Here is a 19,266-nt window from a genome sequence, read left to right as displayed (position 1 = left end):
CTGTCCACAACTTGTTGTCTTGACTCAGAAAAGTGATATGATAGAGTTTATTAATGTGGTTCTTTCCTAGTTTTGCTGGGTATCCCATTTGACTGAACGATTTTCAGAGACTTTTTCTGGGCTTTTTTGCTCCTCCCTTTATTGTACTAAAAATCTGTCTGGAATAGGAAATCAAAAATGTACCATTGTTGGCTTGAATGAATGCCTCAGCTCATGGGCAGTGCAATATTAGAATGGAACAGATGAGGGCCTTCAATTCATTGTGATGTTGTATTTTCCACACAACAGATTTCTGAATTGTGGTAAACAAGGTTCCATCAATGTTGAGATACTTGCAACATAACGTTCAGCTGGTTCTCCATACTTTCATTTGTGTACTTAAGTACAATTTTTGGTTTATTGTGGTTAGGCGCAATATTTGCTCTGCAGTATTTGGATCTTTCCGCCATCCAATTTTCCGCTCTGAACATGAACAAAACGAGCATTTGCTGTTTTAGAAAAAAATCTATCTGGGTCACCATCTGAGTTACCCAATGAGGTGAGAACCACACTACAGATTTGGCATTGATCTTCATGTGGTCGCCGGGCTCTTAAAACACACTTTCTTTTGCTCAGCTCTAATTCTTTCTACATCTGATATCAGATTGCTAGAGACTGAACAAAAATGACATGAGACTGTTAACTTCCGGCTATCTACTCTTAGCAGACTAAGAGTGACTCGACTCTTTGCTGTTGAAAGTGCACACAATTCATTGGGGCTGATAAGCTAGTGCACATGATCAAAGTTTTTGTATGTTGTATTGGTAATCATCATGCTATCTTTGAAATTGTTTCGTAAAATACATATTTCATTGTGGTAGAGTGTTATCGCAGTTTTTCAATATTCTTCAATTAATCGTTGCATAAGTATGTTGCCGTACACGAGTATCATGGCCCCTGGTAGCAAGAAACTTATTTTTTGATGGAATTATTTTTTGATGAAATTAGATTGCAATCAGTCTGTCACTGGCATCAAGATAAATGGTTCATGGGAGAAAGTAAGGTTTACAGTCTTGTTTGACAGAGCTGAAAGGAGCAAACGTAGGATGAGCTGAAGAAGCGGAGGTACAATATAAAGGTTGCAGAAGATTATTCTTCGGATCGGTTTGTCTTCCTTTTCAATGCAGCTCAACAGATGCAGGGATGTAGACCAGTTTGGCATAAATGAGATAGCTGTTTTGGGAGGAGACTAATAACATTTGTAAGCTTTTAATGCAGAAAAATGGCGAAATCAAAAATATTACAACACTGTAGCAGCAGCTCATTAATATTTTGTCAATATAAAGCAGCAAGCTTGCAAAATTCATTGTAACATACATAAAAATGGTGAATTTATTCATTATGGATGATATCTTTACACAGCAGAAGCACACCAAGTTGTATTGGAGTGGAAAACACTGTCAACGCTGGAACTGCAAAGTTCACAGAAAAGGCACTTTGCCAGGGCAGATGGCATGGGTGCCCCCACCCTAAGAACACATATTTTCAAACACTCGTTTGAAATAGGACTTGAAGTCAAAACAAGCAGTATGGGCGGCACGCGGCACAATGGTTAGCACTGCTGCCTACTCGCTGAGGACCCAGGGTTCAAATACTGGCCCTGGGTCACTGTCCATGTGGAGTTTGCACATTCTGCTTGTGTATGCGTGGGTTTCACTCCCACAACCCAAAGATGTGCAGGCTTGGCCACACTAAATTGCCCCTTAATTGGAAAAGAAAGTAATTGGGCACTCTAAATTCATGCGGATGTAGCGGTCGCGTTGACTGCTTAAGGCGTCCACCCATAAGCCATCCTCCAACTCACCCCCCATGCTCCTCCTCCCACTTACACTTCAGCTCCTCGGTCTGCGTCTCCTCTGCCCACCATAAGTTCTTTGTAGATGTCCGAGATGCCCCCCTCTCCCACCCATCCTCTAGACACTACCCTAACCTGGATCCCCCTTAATGGCAGGAGTGGGAAGGATGATAGCTGCCTGCGCAGGAAGTCCCGCACCTGTAAATATCTGAATTTGTTCCCTCTTGCCAACCTAAACTTCTCCTCCAGCGCCCTCAAGCTAGGGAAGCTCCCTTCCAGGAACGGGTGTCATCGTCTCCCTCTCTCTCTCTCCCTCTCTCTCTCTCGCCCCCCTCTCTCTCTCTCTCTCTCTCTCTCTCTCTCTCTCTCTCTCTCTCTCTCTCTTCCCCCCCCCCCCCCCCCAATCATTTCAAATCCCGCCCTTCACCATACTCAAAACCCTCCATCCAAGCTCCCTGGGGCAAACCGGTGGTTGTCACATATTGGGAGTTAGGATGCACTTCTGTATATAGCCCACAACTTGCATCATAATTGTTCTTTTCCCTCAATTGTGAAAGTTTCTCTTGCGCTCTAATTTAACTGTTTTGAGAATTGTTGGAAGTGCATATTTTGAATCCTACAAAAACAACAAACTGAATGCTGGCAATCTGAAATAAAAGCACATGGAATGGAACATATGACCAAGGAGCAGGAGTCAGCCATTGGGCCCCTCTCACCTTCTCTGCTAATTCATAAGGTCATGGCTGATCTAATAATCTCAAATCTGTGTCCTGCCCAGCCCGGAAAACCTATTGCCTCTTGCTTGCCAAGAATTTATCCACTTCAAAATATTCAAAGATTCAACCCACCTTTTCAGGAAGGAGTTCCAAAGGCTCACGAACCTCCTGAGAAAAACATTTGCGTCATCTCCGCTTTAAATGGGTGACCCCGTATTTTTAAATAGTGACCCTTAGTTCCAGATTCTCCCACAAGAGGAAACATTTGCTCTACATCCATCCTGTCAAGATCCCTCAGGATCTTGAATGTTTCAACCAAGTAACCTCTTACATGGATAGAAGGCTAGCCCGTTCAACCTTTCCTCTAATGACCTGCCCAATTGAGCTATTAGTTTAGTAAACCTCTGAACTGCTTAAATAAGGATGCCAATACTGTTAACAGTACTCCAGTTGTGGTCTCGCTAGGTCCCCCGTTACAACCAACATATAATCTCCATAGTTTTGTTTACAATTCCCCTTCCAATGATAACATTCTAACGTTAGCTTTCCTAATTACTTGCTGTATCTAAACTGTATACTAGTTTTTTGTGATTTATGCGCTTAAGACACCCAGGTCTCTTTGCATCTCAGGAACTCTAACATAGTATTTTCCAGAATTTTCAACTTTTAGACAAAATTAACTCTAGTTTGTTCCTAGAAGCAAGCTTCCCAGATCTTAATGGATTTTGGGAGATCTGTTCGTTTTCAGTTATGTGTATGATTACTGATTTCTTAATCCTTCTCCCATAATGGTTACTTGTCGAGGACCCAGTTAGATCCCGAGTCACTGTCTGTGGGGAGTTTGCACATTCTCCCCATTTGAGCATGGGTTTCACCCCCACAACCCGAAAGATGTGCAGGTTAGGTGGATAGGCCACGCTAAATTGCCTTTTAATTGGAAAAAAATAATAATTGGTTACTCTAAATTTATTATAAATAATGATTACTTGTATTGCTTATAAGTGGTTGGCTCTTGCTTGCTATAACTCCAGGATGATTTTTTAAAAACATTTGGCAAAATTGCTTGCTTGGTGCATAAAGTCCACTGTATCCCAAATTACTTCATGTCCAGTCGATGTAAAGCAGTAAATGCCTGAGTCTTTCTGCATCATTCTGTATCCCCAAATATCATATAATAGAAATAAATTCAATTCAACAGTTGACTCAAATTTGTCTCTGCCTCTAGTTTTGGGGTGGGTTCCAGGTAATTCAAAAATACAGTTTAGCAGTGGACTTTGGGTGTACCTTTTTTTAATTCTGCGATAGTAGTTAAGGTGTTTGGGGGAATAGTTTGGATGGAGTTTTTTTTGGTTCAGTCTCACCATTCTATATAGCCATCTAGGGACTTCCTTCTACCCTGATGATCTGGTTGCAGGATTTGTGCAAAATCTTTTCCTAGACATTATAGTCATAGTAAATCAAGCTAAAGCTTACTTACATTACACAGTGACCCAAGACTATTGGAAATTGTCAATGCTATGTGATGAAGAAGCTGACTAGCTTGGAAGATTATGCTTTCTCCATTGCTACATTATATGCATCGTTCATCCTTGAGCTAGGGTTTGAGAAAGAGAAATATGGCTATTTCTGTATATTCTAACACTGTGGAGCTGTATAACAATTAGATCTGTTTTATGTTGCTGATTGACATGGATTTTCAAATTATTTCAGCATTTCCATACAGGCAAGGGACAGAATTAATAAAATGGTTCAATTTGTTTCATTTATTCAATGCTTGTTGGCGCCACTGGCTAGGCCAGTGTTCATTGCTTACTCTAATTGTTCTCCAGAAGGTGGTGGTCAGTTGCCACCTTGAACTGTTGGAGTCCATGTGGTGCAGGCACATTGGGAGGGAGCTCTAGAACTTTGATCCAATGACAATGAAGGAATGGCAATATATTTCTAAAATAAATGGTGAGTGGCGTGGAGGGAACTTCCAGGTAGTGGTGTTGTCATGTCTCTGTTGCACCTGTGCTTCTAGATGGTAGAGGTCGTGGTTTGGAAGGTGCTGTCTTAGAAGCCTTGGTGAGTCCCTGTAGTGCCTTGTCGATGGTACACACTTCTGCCACTGTGCGCTAATTGTGGAGGGGGGGAGCGTTTGTGGATGGGGTTTCAAATCAAGTGGGCTTCTTTGTCCTGGATGGTGCCAAGCTTCCTGAGTATTGTTGGAGCTGCACCCATCCAGGTAAGTGGAGAGTACTACATCACACTCCTGACTTGTGCCTTGTAGGTTGTGGGCAGGCTTTATGAACCGAGAGGTGAGCTACTTGAGTCAGGATTCCTAACCCCGGACTTGCTCTTGAAACCATATTATTTATATGGCTGGACCAGTTGAGTTTGTAGTCAATGGTAGCCCCCAGGGTGTTAATAGTGAGGAATTCCGCAATGGTAATGTCATTGAATGTCCTGGGGTGATGGTTAGATCCTTTCTAGTTGGAGATGGTCTTCGCCAAGCATGAGTGGCATGCGTGTTACTTGCCACTTGTCAGCACAAGCCTGTATATTGTCCAGCTCTTGTTGCATTTGGGCACAGACTGCTTCAGTAGCTGAGGAGTCGCAAATGCTGCTTGAATATTGTGTTATCATCAACGAACATCCCCACTTCTGACCTTCTAATGGCAGGAAGGTCGTTGATGAAGCAACTGAAGATGGTTGGGCCTAGGACACTACCCTGAGGAACTACTGCAGTAATATCTTGGAGCGGAGATGACTGACCTGCAACAACCACAGACAACCATCTTTGTGCAAGTTACTGCTCTAACTAACTGAGACTTTTCCCCTCCCTGGTTCCCATTGACTACAGTTTTGCTTGGGCTCCTTGATGCCAACCTTGATCAAATGTGACCTTGATATCAAGGGAAGTCCATTCTTCTGGTCCAAGGCATCTTACTTTCTCCCACCAGCCTTGGAAGCAATTGAGATTTTGCAACATGCGCTCTTGGATTGCTCTGGGTTGAACATTCAAAGATGTTGAGACATCTGCTCCAGGGCTATTGTGGACCGATAATGTTTAGTAATAGATAAATGCTCCAAGTACCTTCTGATCAGATAGGTTTCTTCCTCCACCCTCGGTTTTGCAGGGAACAATTGATCATCACGAGACCAAGTTTCAGTCTCTGATTAAAAACAAATTCAGGACGCTCTTATAAAAAAATTGGTCTGCCTTTAAGACTACTTGCCTAACTATAATATAGTTAATCTATTAGATTTTGAGCAGCAAGTACAGGCTGCAGAGGAAACGTTTTGCATATCGATTAGTCCATGTTTTATGCTTCTTTGTGTCTATTTTGTGGCCTTATTCTATCTTTCTATGATGTACCACATTGATGAGCAACTGATCTCATGCCCATTTGATAGGAAAGGTGCTTTCGCTGTTGATGTGATTCTCTGTACAGAAATTGGGCAGAATGTTTGTGCTGAAGCACAACATTGTGGAGTATTTGTGATGCACTTTCTTACCTTATCTATGAACTATGTACCAGTGCAAATCTCTGGCTTGCTGGCAACAATGTTTACAGGTTCCTCCTTCAAGCATCTTTCATGAAATCGCAGGAGTGATTTCAGGTTGGGAGATAATACTGTTGATCTTCATGCCAAATAATGCAATGGAATTGCATATCTGGACAATGTATATGGCTCATCAGGCAGTGAAACTATTGTCGTTAACATTATGTTTTTTAATTTAGGAAAATTAAGTCTAAATAGTGAATTGGTAGTGACTCACATTAATGAGGTGGAGATGCCGGCGTTGCACTGGGGTGAGCACAGTAAGAAGTCTTACAACACCAGGTTAAAGGAGGAAGGAGCAGTGCTCTGAAAGCTAGTGTTTGAAACAAACATGTTGGACTTTAACCTGGTGTTGTAAGACTTCTTACTGCACATTAATGAGGAAGGGGGGCATAATTCTCACCATTATGTTAGAATGCAGTAGGATACAGTACAATGACTGCCAGGAATGCAGAACAAAAGGGCAATGTTAATGGACAGCATAAAATCCTCTTCCCTTATTTTTGCTCCAGGGTAAAGGCTCCAGGAGTAAGTAATCATGACAGGCAAAAAGTTTATTTCCAGAACCAATCTCTGCTGTGTGCGACACATTAAATGGTTAATTTTTCCTTCTCGCTAATTTTAATAAATTTCTATCCGAATCCATACTTGTGAAATCAATTGAACTATTGCCTTTCAAGCGTAAAGTTAAATTTCTTCATGTAAACATCTCTCAAAAATGCTTAGATAAAAGCAAAATATTGCAGATGCTGGAAAAATGAAATAAAAAGAGAAAACTGTGGAAAAACCCGGGTCTGGCAGCATCTGTAGAGAGACATACAGTTAACATTTTGAGGCTTTATGACTTCCGAGCTGAAGAGAGGGAGAAATGTGATGAATTTTATGCTGTTGAAGCGTGTGAAGCAGATGGAGCAAAACAAGGTATAGGATGGATTGGAGCTTCAGGGATTTGACAAATGTGTCATGGGCACAGACAAAGCTCGTGTCAAAGGCTAAAGAAGGTGCTGATGGTGGCATAAAAGGTAAGCTAGCAGAATGTACTGATGGTAGAATAAGGGGTCAGGAGAGGGAGGTGTTGGATTTCTTCGCCATCCATGGCCTGAAACACTCCTTTCAGATCAAGTAGTGTTACATTTGCATCTGCTTGTATTATGGTCCACTGTATCTCTGCTCCCAGTGTAATCTCCTCTACACGGGGGAGACTAGACGAAAGGCCGTTATGCTTTGCGGAACACCTTCGCTCAGCCCGCAAGCATGGCTCCAACCTTCCTGTTGCTTGACATTCCAACTCGCCACCTTGCTCTCATGCCCACATGTCTGTCCTTGGCTTGCTGCAATATTCCAGTAAAGCCCAAGACAAACTGGAGGAAGAGCACCTCATCTCACGATTCGGCATTCCACAGCCTTCAGACTACCTTTAACACTCCATTTATCTTGCGCCCATGACATCTTTCTCAAATTTCTCCTCAACGCTGCCCTTCCAATCCCTGACCGTCCATTTCACTCCAACACCGACCTTAAACAGTAGACAATTCATTACATTTCTCCCCTTCAGCTCTCATATGGACTCCTAAGTTAATTATTTCCCTCTCCACAGGTGTTGCCAGACTTCGAGTTTTTCCAGCATTTTCTGTTTTTATCTCAGTACCACTTGCAAGTCTTTGGCATCAAGTTCTTGGAACCAAACTTAGTTCCAATTATTTTCCAGTATAGAAGTGAAACAAAGATTGGAACTAAGCAAGGAGAAGATGCCAGTGCAAAGGTTGTTTAAAGGAACAAATGTCAGCTATAAAATCAAACTTCGTGTTGATCACGCTGATTCTGCCACTGCCATTTGTATTTGCATCCAGAAAGCAAAGTTTTGTCACCCTTCAAACAGAAAATTGTTTTAAAATTATCAGTGATTACTTAAGTATATTTATAGGCAGATGAGAATTGCTTTACTGCCAGTGAGTTACTGACTTTAGCATGAAGCTTTTTTTTTTGGAGGTGCACTTGTATTGGAATTGTATATACTAAGTAGCACTCTGATACAGAGGTCTTTGACGCGATGGTAGCCTCCCACCTCTGGGCCAGGAGCTCCAAGTTCAAGTCCCATACCAAGAACTGTTGGCTACAGAAGGAGCATTCATGACATGGTTCATTAGGAACGTAATGAGCCCCGGAATCCTTCCACCATCTCTCCACTTTTTCCAAAAGGGAAGAAAGTGTGTGAAGAAGAGTAATACTCTGAAGGATCTGTTCGGTTCTAATTTGGTTAATCTTAAAGGTGTGTATTTTACAGTGTCTTGAAATATTCATGGCTTAATTCCATAGTTTACTATTTTTTGGTCAGTTATTAAATCGTGGAAGTATTTTGGCAGTTGGTAGGAGGCAAGATTGCTCATCTTGGCCATGGATTTTAGGCACTTATGTTGGTTAATGAAGTAAACATGAATACAGAGACAAGTTGCTTAACATTGGCTTCAATTTATAATACTGCTGCACTTGTACTATCAGATCAACTAGGGTTGTATTGCTTGAGTACTTTTTGTGACTCTTTAAATGCTCATCTACGTTTAAAATAAAACCAAAGTCAGTTTTTTTGTTTTGAATTAATTTTGGGGAGGCTTTTTAGCTTTATGATGACTACCTGCTACTGTTGACACTTAAATGAGTACGAGTACATGAATTACTAAGAAATCCAGGATTCAGCCAAATCTGACTGATATAAATGAAGTGGCAATGGTTGGTACTGTCCTGTGAATATGTGGCCTGTCAACTTGTTCAACAGGCAAAATGAAGTTGAACAAAAGATCATCTCTCATTCTATGGTTCCTTTGAAAACTGATCTGCTCAAGAGACCTGGATATATGTAAATATTCCCTTTTAAACATTGACTCTTCGACCTTTAATTTTTCACTAAATTTGATGGGTTGCTTCAAAATTATTTTGATGCAACCTGTGCTGTTGCCCCCCAACTCTGGTTAAAATAAAAATATTATTTTACTGGCCAGAGTTGAACTGGAAGAAAGTGCATTAAACATGTACAGAGGAATTAAGCATGGGAAAATGGTGAATTCTGTTATTGCCCAGAGCTTGCAGTAACTTTTTAAAACATAAAAGTTCCAGCCTCTTGATTCCAAAGCTGCGTCCTATGAAACATTTTTCAGATGTTCATTTGGACATTTGTATGTTTATGATGTGTACAGTGTACAAACATCTTTATTTGTGCAGTTGCACAGGGAAGGACTTGACTCTGAGGACATTTGTTCATATTACTTACTACCTCAAGAAAATGCCTTGGAAAACACAGACTCTGGTGCATCAAGCAAATGAAGTTTGCAATGCATCTTTAACAAAGTGGGGCAGAAAGTAAGTTTGCCCAACAAATCTGTTTTGAATGAAGTTTCTGGTCATTAACACTAGACTGTTTTAAGCCCCAATGATGTAAGAAAGTCTTACAGTATTCAACAACCTGTTTAACAAATCTCAATTTTTTAAGTGTGTTTTAAATTTGTTTTTGAATACAGTAAAATTACTAATGAATGTAATTTTACTAAAGCATCTCTAATATGCAAAAGCTATTTCTTTGGGCACTGTTTTTGAGTTAATCTTGTGAATTTTTTTCTGCATTCGTCAGAAAAATATAAAGAGCTCAATTGAATTTTTGCAGAATATACCGAGAATGGTTCTTTTTCTTGAATATAATAAAGGAAAAGATGACCTTCCGGGGAAGAAAGTCTGCAAAATATAATTGTTAATGAAAACTTTCAGTTTTATGTCCCAACAGAAGCAACTGTGCTAACTTTTTTTCTGTTCAATTTCCTCGATGGTTCATCCGAACGTCATATGACAGAATGAGGAAACCTTTAAAAATGGTAAGTATTATAAGATTCTTTAAGGATCTTGTTATCTTTACAGACACTATAGAAAGTCTGACACTTCTAGATTTATTTGAAATGAATCGTGCACTGACTCAAACAAGTTTACTTCCAGTTGTAAACAAAGGGGTTTACCTTGTAAAATTTGTGGCCAATACTGAACATTTTATGTTTCAGTTTGCATCTAAGCCACATGGTGGGCCTTGAGCTCCATTTATTCATTGCTTCATCCCAATCTATTGCCATTGCAATGTGCATTGGTACCAACTTCAAAAATTGAAAGATTGGCGGGATGAGCAGGTCAGGACATTTTCTGGCTTTGAGTACTTTTACTCTGAATCTTTATTTGCCAATTGTTCAGGATACTTGGCATGAACTATGGAAAGTTGAATGTAAACTATAGTCGCTTTTGACAAAACCACAACTAAATAATTTACAAGTATGCTGGTTTTTGGAGAAGATACCAGAAACATTTTGTATTTTCGCCCCCTTTCGCCTTTTTCTCCAACCTTTAACAATTCAATATTTTTTGTCCATTTTGTTCTCTGTTCACTATATTGTTTTTTTAAATTTCACCAAGTAATTCAGTTTTTCCTTTGTGCATCTTTATTTTTCTTTTTGCATTTTAATTTCAGTCACTTTTGGGACTGGGAAAGAAAGATTTGGAGGCAATCTTTTTTGACTGTTGCTACCCAAGATGCTCCTGGGCCGTGTAAATTTGAAGTTGTGGTGTAAATAATACAACAAACTCTGGTTTGAAAAAACCACTGCTAACAAGTGTTGCTGTTGTATACTTGTTTTAAAATGCACCACTACTGTTCACGCTATTTGTGAACGTGAAACGAGGATTGGTGATTAATCATTCCTCTCTGGACTTGATATCTAACTTTGAGTCAACAGAACTCCATTTCAAAGCTGATGTGATTGGTACTCAGCATGTCACCAAAAGTGATGAGGAATGCTGTGACGCACTTAACCCACATTGCTTAAAATATTACATGTTGATTTAACATGGTTCAGGGCTTGAAATTAATTGCATCCCAGTAGCAAAATTAAAAATCCACTTGTCTAGGTTGACGACTACAATTTGCATTGTCTATGCCAGTACCAATTCAGCTGGTGGTGCCTTTTGTTGGGAAAATACTACAAATCCCAAGATGAGTATGGTCATTGCCCTATTCACAATATGGTGGCCCACTTACAGCATTTTGGTGTACCATGAATGGTAAAGTTTGGCAAGAACTGTCTTGCCGTCAAAATGTTGACTGAAAGTATTCGTGGTAGGCAAGTGACAAAAGTTTGCTACTGGGTATTTAAAGAAAATATTTCTTGTCCTGTCTCAACTGGTAGTAATAATGGTACTGCATCTGAAATAAAGTGAAAAGTGCCCAATTCCTTGCATTGAAAGCTCCATTGTTCTGCCAACCCTGCTTTTGAATCCATGAATGCAGTGACTTAAGCATGTTTGTTTAAACGTGACAACAGACAACAATGAAGTCCAGGGTTTCTCCCATGAAGGACTCCAGCCAATGCAAGCACTGCAGCAGAAGACATTGCATCATTTCTTGTATAATTTTGCTGATTATACTTAAATTACACTTAACACTTAAATTATTTTGGTCGTAAATATAGCATAGCAAATCAAAATTCTGAGACACCATTGCAGCAGCACAATTTTCCATGATGTATTCGGACTAGAAGCTCATGGTTGACCTGTTTAATTGCTTTCTGCTTAAACTGTACACTGTTCTGTTGGGTTGGGAATTTTGCTAGAACTTTTGGAGCTTCAGCAAAGTCATTGATCAAGGCACTATAATGGTTCAGTCAGTTTGAGTAGCTGAGCCATACAGAAGGGCAAGACCCCAAGTAGGGTACTGAGTCTCTACTGAACGAATGGACTTCAGGAAGACAGTAAAATACTGCTGTTGTACTCAGTACCCCAGGGTTAAGAGTGTAAATCAGCTAAGGTTCCTTCCCTAATGGTCATCCAGTGACCTCCCCGCTCCAACATCTTGCTAAAAATGATCAGGTAGCTGTCTGGCAAGGACGGGATTGGGTTCAACTGTGATGCTGCGGTTGAGTAACCTGCTGACACACTCGTGGATCTGCTGTGAAAGATCATTTGGATGAAGTACCAAACGATGCACGTGAATACCAGTAGGGATTCCACCATACCTTCAGAGAAGGAAGTTGAGATAAATAATAGCACTTGGGTGAGCTCATAATAGGCCACATAAGAAATAGAAGCAGTAAACCAGATGGCCTTTTGAACCTGCTTCACCATTCGAGGTGATTGCGGTTGATCTACTTCAACTCCTCTTTCCCAACCAAATCTGATGCATGTTTATGCTCAAACAGTTTGATGCTCAAACAGTTTGATGGAAATTTTATTCAAATAAATTAAACTGGTTAAATATCCTTTTTTTTAAAAAGAAAACTACAAATACCAAACAATTGCAATATCAATTTCAAAGTATTTTAATAGTTAATGGATGTAGGACTTTAATACACCAATTTGTGATATTGTGAATGAAGTTCTGTAATGGATGGCAGACTAGTTTCGATGCTTCATTCTGCATTTCAAAGTCAAAATATATCGATTTTGCTCCCTAGCCCTATCTTCCTCTTTCCTGCATTCACCAATTAATTGTCAGGTATGATTACGTGGCTGTCAGTTGTCCTCCAGTATTTTGCTGCAGTGACCAGTCATGAGCCCAAATATGGAGCATCGGTGGGCTGTTGATTGCGAGCAGCGGTGCCGCTGAAAACAGTTCGGAAGGTTCTTCAATTTTGTACAGTTCCACCAACCGAGTTACAATTATAATGAGATGTTGGGGGCATCTTAATTTCAGCCAGCATCCGGTAGATTTTGCAGCCATTTTCGCCTGTTTGGCAAAAACCCAACATAGTGAAGCTGCATACATGACTGAGAATTGCTGAAATACTTAACCCTACACTTCTCATTAGAGCATTGCTTAGAATGAGCAGTCTCTGTTCCTTGTATTCCCTAAAGAGGCCATTGGGAACATAGTCATTTTTACTGAGCAACAGCTTTACCTGTGTTGCCTTGGTGCCCGATCTTCCAGTTCCCTTCTCTTCTCTTCTCCCTTTCACTATAGTGGAAGGATTTAGTTGGTGAATGATTAATTCCTCAGTGCAAGTGCACTTAGGTTCTCAGCCCAATTGTTGCATTAAGGGGTTGAAATCTAATGAGCCTACAGTATATCTGAAGGTTACTGCTTTTGTCGATAACCCTGAAGTAGCTTTACGGCAGTTAAAGGGTAGAACCAATTCATAAGGATCCAATCCTATAACATCTAAATAATTGTTAACACTCTGGTATGTCCCAGAAGAACATAACCAGAAACAGAAGCAGCCCGTTGAACCTGCTCCGTCATTCAGTACGATTGTGGCTGGTTGGATTTTGGCATCAGCTTCATTTTCCAGTCTGTTTCTGCCATAGCCCTTGATTTTCCTATCATTCAAAAGCTTGCCGATTTCCACCTTGAACATAATCACCTTGAATATAGTCAATGACTTGACCATCACAGCTGTTTGGCATTGAGAATTCCGAAAATTGACAACCTTCCAAGAGAATAAATTCCTCTCCATCTCCATGTTAAATGGGCAACCTTTTATTCTATGCTCCTGAATTTAGCCATGATCCTATGAAGTGGTGAAGGCTCGAGGGCCAAATGGCCAACTCCAGTTCCTATTTCTTATGGACTTGTGCACAAAACATTCTCTCAGCATACACCCTGTCAAGCACCCTCAGCATTTTGCATGTTTCTATAAGATCATATCTAATTTTTCTCAACTCTAATGACAATCAGCCGAAAATACTCAACCTTTCTTCAATAGACAACCCATTTATCCCAGGGGTGAAGCAAATGAACCTCCTTTGAACTGTTCAGTATAAGTACACAGAGGGTGATAAATATATGGAACGCGCGCTGCCTCGGGAGGTGGTGGGAGCAGGTACGATAACGGCATTTACAGGGCATGTAGACAAATAGATGAATGGGGTGAAAATGGAAGGATATGGATTTCGTAAGTGCATACGGTTTAGTTTAGGCAGGTACCATGGTCGTCACAGGCTTGAAGGGCCTGTTGCTGTGCTGTATTCTTTGTTCTATATCCCCCCTGTGTGCAGTACTCTTGCAGATGTAATGTCGCCAATGTCCTCTGCAGTTGTTGCAAGATTTGCCTACTTTTGTACTCCATTCTCTTTTCAAAAAAAGCCAAGATTCCATTTGCTTTCCTAATTGCTTGCTGCAGCGGCATACAACATTTTGTGTTTCAACTAGAAGTAGACCAGATCCCTCTGTACCCCAGGATTCTGTGATCTCTCTTTGGTCTAAATAATATTTTGCTTTTCTGTCCTTCCTACCCAAATGGATAATCTCATTTTTCTACATTGTAAGACTGTCAAATTTTTGCCTACTTTGTTAACTGTGCCCCACATTATCCATTTGCATACTCTTGTGTCCTCCTCAGGACTTACTTTGCCACCACTTTTGTATTGCTAGCAAATCTGTCTACAATATACTCAATTCTTTCATCCAAGTTGTTTGCTTCTCATCTTCACAAGCACTTTGCTTCCCTTTGGGAGTAGTGAGAAAGTTGGATGATACCAGGTTGAATGTCAACCTGTTTGAACCATGTTATGACTGCTCCTTCCATGGTCAACAAGTCCTGGAGTGGGATTTGAGCCCACAGCTTCTGGGTCAGAGGCAGAGGTGTGACATACTGAGCCACAAGTCATTGATGTAGATTGTAAATAATTGAAGCCAATCCCTGTGGTATCCTGATACTTTTGGTTTGCCAACCTGAAGCTGACTCATTTATCCCACACTCTGGCTAACTAACAAAAAAAAATCCTCTGGTAATATATTGCACACAGCATAGCGGGCTCTTGTGTAGTAATTTTTTTGGAACTTATCAAATGTCTTTGGGAAATCCCAATGTGCTGTGCCACATCAATTGTTTTTCCTTTTATTCCCCCTGCTTGTTACACACTCAAAAACTTAAGTGCAGCACTGTGGTGCCGGGTCAATTTCTATGTGGAGTTTGCACATTCTTTCCGTGTCTCTTGTGGGTCTCACCCCCACAACCCAAAAAGATGTGCAAGGTAGGTGAATTGGCTACCCGAAATTGCCCCTTAATTTCGAGAAAAAAAAGAATTGGCTATTCTAAATTTAGTTTAAAAACATTTTTTAAAACTTAATAAATTTGTCAAACACTTCTTTCATAGTTGATGGTTTTCTATGTCTCTGCTACTAGCTTTATAATGAATTCCAACATAGGCGAACTAGCCTATTGATTGCTGTTTTGTCTCCCTACTTTCCTGAGTAGCCTTTTATGGTTACTTTTGCCCTCCTTGCTGCATCGTAATGGCTGAACCCCCCCCGAATTCCCATACTTGCGTTAACAGTTTGAAAAAAATAGAACATGGTATAATCATTCTGAACAGTCTCCCACTCAGGTCTCACTCAACAGTGCTCTTCTGGTCTCTTGATCTCCCCTGCCACTGTTCTTTGCATCCTCCTACCGTCTTATTAGCTCCTGCCCCTCCTGTTTCCTGCCTCCTTTGCCACTGCTTTTTATATCTTGTTCTCAGTTCACATTGAGATGCCAGACGTAGTCAAGATTTTAAAACTGGAAGACCGACACATAAGCAAGCTGCGTTCATGCATATCTGAACACAGGAACACCAGAATAGTTACATAGACAGCCAAATGTGCACAGCAAACTCTCTCAACTGGCACAAGCTTCCCATTAATCAGCTTTTTATAATGATGGCTGTTAAAGGATTAAACATGGCTATATCATGACATTTGAAGAGGTAGGTGGTGTTCGCCGACTGTTAGATTTATTATTTCCACTTGAAAAATAAAATTGAATCTGTTTAATAACCCACATAATAAAAAGATACCTTCGACAAGCTTGCACCTAAAACTAGCCCAGTCAGCTTGCTTTCATGGTTAAGATGAAACAGAAGCATTTTCTCTGTTTGCGATCCAAGGCAATGTGTTGAAATTTTGGCAAAGAGGGTAGAGGACTTTGACCGACACCCACTTGTATATTGAGTCAGCTTCGTAGGAGTGCCTCACATGGGGCCCTGAAGTGTTAGACGTCTAGATCAGTGCTTTTCAAACTTTATTTCCTGGGATCCACTTTTGCCAACTGGCTGACCTTCGCGACCCATGCCTTCCAACCTTCGTGACCCATGCCACGTTCTCTTGCCTTTCATGGAAAAGGGGAGTCTACTGGGTCCTCATGATCTCACTCCAATCAGGTTCACAGGAGGAGAGGGTAATGTGAATACCAGGTGCAGAGTTCAGCCAGTTCCTTTGTGCAGTTTTCATCTTTTTATATGAAAGGAAAATCCAATATTGCAAGTGCAGGTCGTCGTGAAGGACAATAGCAACAAAATGCTTGTTTTACTCAGCACTGGATAGGTCTGGGAGATCCTACTCCAGAATGCTGACTGCCTCATGGACTTTGGCATGTTTTAGTGTGCTGTCACAGGCCGGGTGCAGCAGCTTAGTCTTTTGTTTGGAGTCAGCTAAAAGTTAATAACTGACTCTGGGGTTTGAACCTCAGAAGGCATTTTTCACCCACCATTTCTCTTTCAAAATCTGAAACTTCTCTTGTTTGCCAATACTTATGTTTTTAATATAAATTTAAAGTACCCATTTTTTCAATTAAGGGGCAATTTAGCGTGGCCAGTCCACCTACTCTGCACATCTTTTGGCATGGGGAGGGGGGGGGGGGGGTGGTGAGACCCACGCACACATGCGGAGAATGTGCAAACTCCACACGGACAGTAACCCAGGGCCGGGATCTGACCCGGGTCCTTAGCGGCGTGAGGCAACAGTGCTAACCATGGCACCACCGTGCCGCACTTGCCAGTACTTATTAACACGCATGGGCTTTGCGCCATTATTTGCATTGGCACAATTGACAAAACCATACCTCAAGAAGTAATCTTTAAATGGCTTTGTTCCCGAGTTTTGTTTCTTTGTAGGCTGTTAACCAGAGGCCCTGGAGGTCGATAGAACTACCACGAGCACTGCTCTATCTTGCCATGGATTCCCCTGAGCAGATCTCGCCAGCAGATTTGGATGTGAGATCCTGGCCAATCAGTACACTGCCTATTTGAGTTTCTGGCCATCTCTTCCTTGTAACAAAACAATCCATCTTTTCAGTCCTCGCTAGCAGCTAGAAAATAGAAGGATCTCTCCTCTGATTTGGCGCCAAAAGTACATAGGTACAGGGCGCTTCACGTCAAGTGTACATGTCGGACACGTGACCACTGCAATTTCTTGTGTCCAGAAGACAGCCTAATTTTGTTCTCATTTCATTTAAAAACTCAAAGCAAGAGGCGGCGCACTGGTTAGCACTGCTGCCTCATGCGTCGAGGTCCCGGGTTCGATCCCGCCCTCGGGTCACTGTCCATGTGGAGTTCACTCTCCTCATGTCTGCATGAGTCTCACCCCACATCCCAAAGATGTGCAGGGTAGTGAGTTGGCAACACTAAGTTGCCCTTTAATTGGGGGGAAAAAAAGAATTGTGTACTTTTTAAAAGAAAACTTAAAAGCCAGTGGGCCACCATTCTCCATTTAAATGCCCGCAGTGGCCATTGGAATCTTCTCCCGTGATCAGGAACGCTAGGACCCTCCCGACACCTGCCTGCATGTCACGACCCACACTCTGAAAAACCCTGGTCTAAATCATTGAGATGTCTGACATCGTAAGCTGCTCTGTCACTTCAAGCAAACTCGAGTTAGAAAGATGTCATGTAACCAATGTGACACAGATCTGAGATAAACTGCGGTAACCTGGAAGCCAGACTAAATGCTCTGAAACTGGTAGAGCCATTATCCCAAGCTGTGATTCTAGGATGGTGGCAATGCACTAACATGCTTTATGCTTAGTTGTGATACTTAGTTGAAATGTAGAGTAGGTGATCACGACATATTAAAATCAATGTTAGAGGATTCAAACTGACCATTTGCTTCTTTTCACGGCCCATAAGACATAGGGGCAGAATTAGGCGATTTGACACATCAAGCCTGCTTTGCCATTCAATCATAGCTGATATGTTTCTCATCCCCATTCCCCTGCCTTCTTATGACTCCATATCCCCTTTTTGATCAAAAATCTGTCTATCTCTGTCTTAAAGATACTCAGTGACTTAGCATCCACAGCCTTCTGCGGCAATAAGTTCATAGAATTTACAGTGCAGAAATTTGGCCCATTAAGCCTGCACCAGCCCTTGAAAAGAGCACCCTACTTAAACCCATGCCTCCATCCTATCTCAGTAACCCCACCTAACCTTTTCGACACTAAGGGGCAATTTAGCATGGCCAATCCACCTAACCTAGGGCGGCATAGTGGCTCAATGGGTAGCACTGCTGCCTACATGCACTGAGGACCTGGGTTTGATCCCAGCCCTGGGTCACTGTTTGTGTGGAGTTTGCGCATTCTCCCTGTGTCTGCGTGGGTTTCATCCCCAAAACCCAAAGATGTGCAGGTTAGGTGGATTGGCCACACTAAAATTGCCCCTTAATTAGGAAAAAAAATAATTGGGTACTCTAAATTTCTTTTTCTTTAAATCCTGCACATCTTTGACTGTGGGGTGGAAACCGAAGCACCCGGAATAATCCCAAGCAGACATGGAGGAAGTGCAAATTCCAGACAAGGCAGTCACCCGAGGCCAGAATTGAACCGGGATCTCTGAAGCTGTCATCACAGTAGTGCGAACCGCCGTGCCGCCCCACAGATTCACCACCCTCTGGTTGAATAAATTCCTGCTCATCTCTGTTTTAAAGGATCATCCCTTCAGTCTGAGGCTGTGCCCTCGGGTTCTAGTTTCTCCTGCTAGTGGAAGCATCCTCTCCATGTTCACTCTATTTAGGCTTCTCTTGGTTCCTGTACGAATTGTTTTATTGTATAGTTGATCGTGGGCAGCACGGTGGCATTGTGGATAGCATAATTGCATCACAGCTCCAGGGTCACAGGTTCGATTCCGGCTTGGTCACTGTCTGTCTGTGTGGAGTCTGCACATCCTCCCCGTGTGTGCGTGGGTTTCCACCGGGTGCTCCGGTTTCCTCCCACAGTCCAAAGATGTGCAGGTTAGGTGGATTGGCCATGATAAATTGCCTTTAGTGTCCAAAATTGCCCTTCGTGTTGGGTGGGGTAATGGGGATAGGGTGGAGGTGTTGACCTTGGATAAGGTGCTCTTTCCAAGAGCCGGTGCAGACTCGATGGGCCGAATGGCCTCCTTCTGCACTGTAAATTC

General features: G+C 41.6%; 1 protein-coding gene across 2 annotated transcripts in view; it reads left to right on the top strand.

Annotated features, from left to right (window-relative positions):
- LOC119966251 overlaps positions 1 to 19,266 on the top strand; it is a 142,089-nt gene that overhangs the window by 2,525 nt on the left and 120,298 nt on the right. For both annotated transcript variants that reach the window (XM_038797613.1, XM_038797612.1), the window contains exon 4: positions 9,935 to 9,956. In XM_038797613.1, the coding sequence (XP_038653541.1) occupies positions 9,935 to 9,956 (22 nt within the window). The remainder of the gene's footprint in view (positions 1 to 9,934; positions 9,957 to 19,266) is intronic.

Source organism: Scyliorhinus canicula, chromosome 5, assembly GCF_902713615.1.
Source record: "Scyliorhinus canicula chromosome 5, sScyCan1.1, whole genome shotgun sequence".
Classification (NCBI taxonomy): Eukaryota; Metazoa; Chordata; class Chondrichthyes; order Carcharhiniformes; family Scyliorhinidae; genus Scyliorhinus; species Scyliorhinus canicula.
Note: the sequence above shows the minus strand (reverse complement) of the source record. Positions and strands in the feature narration are given on the sequence as shown.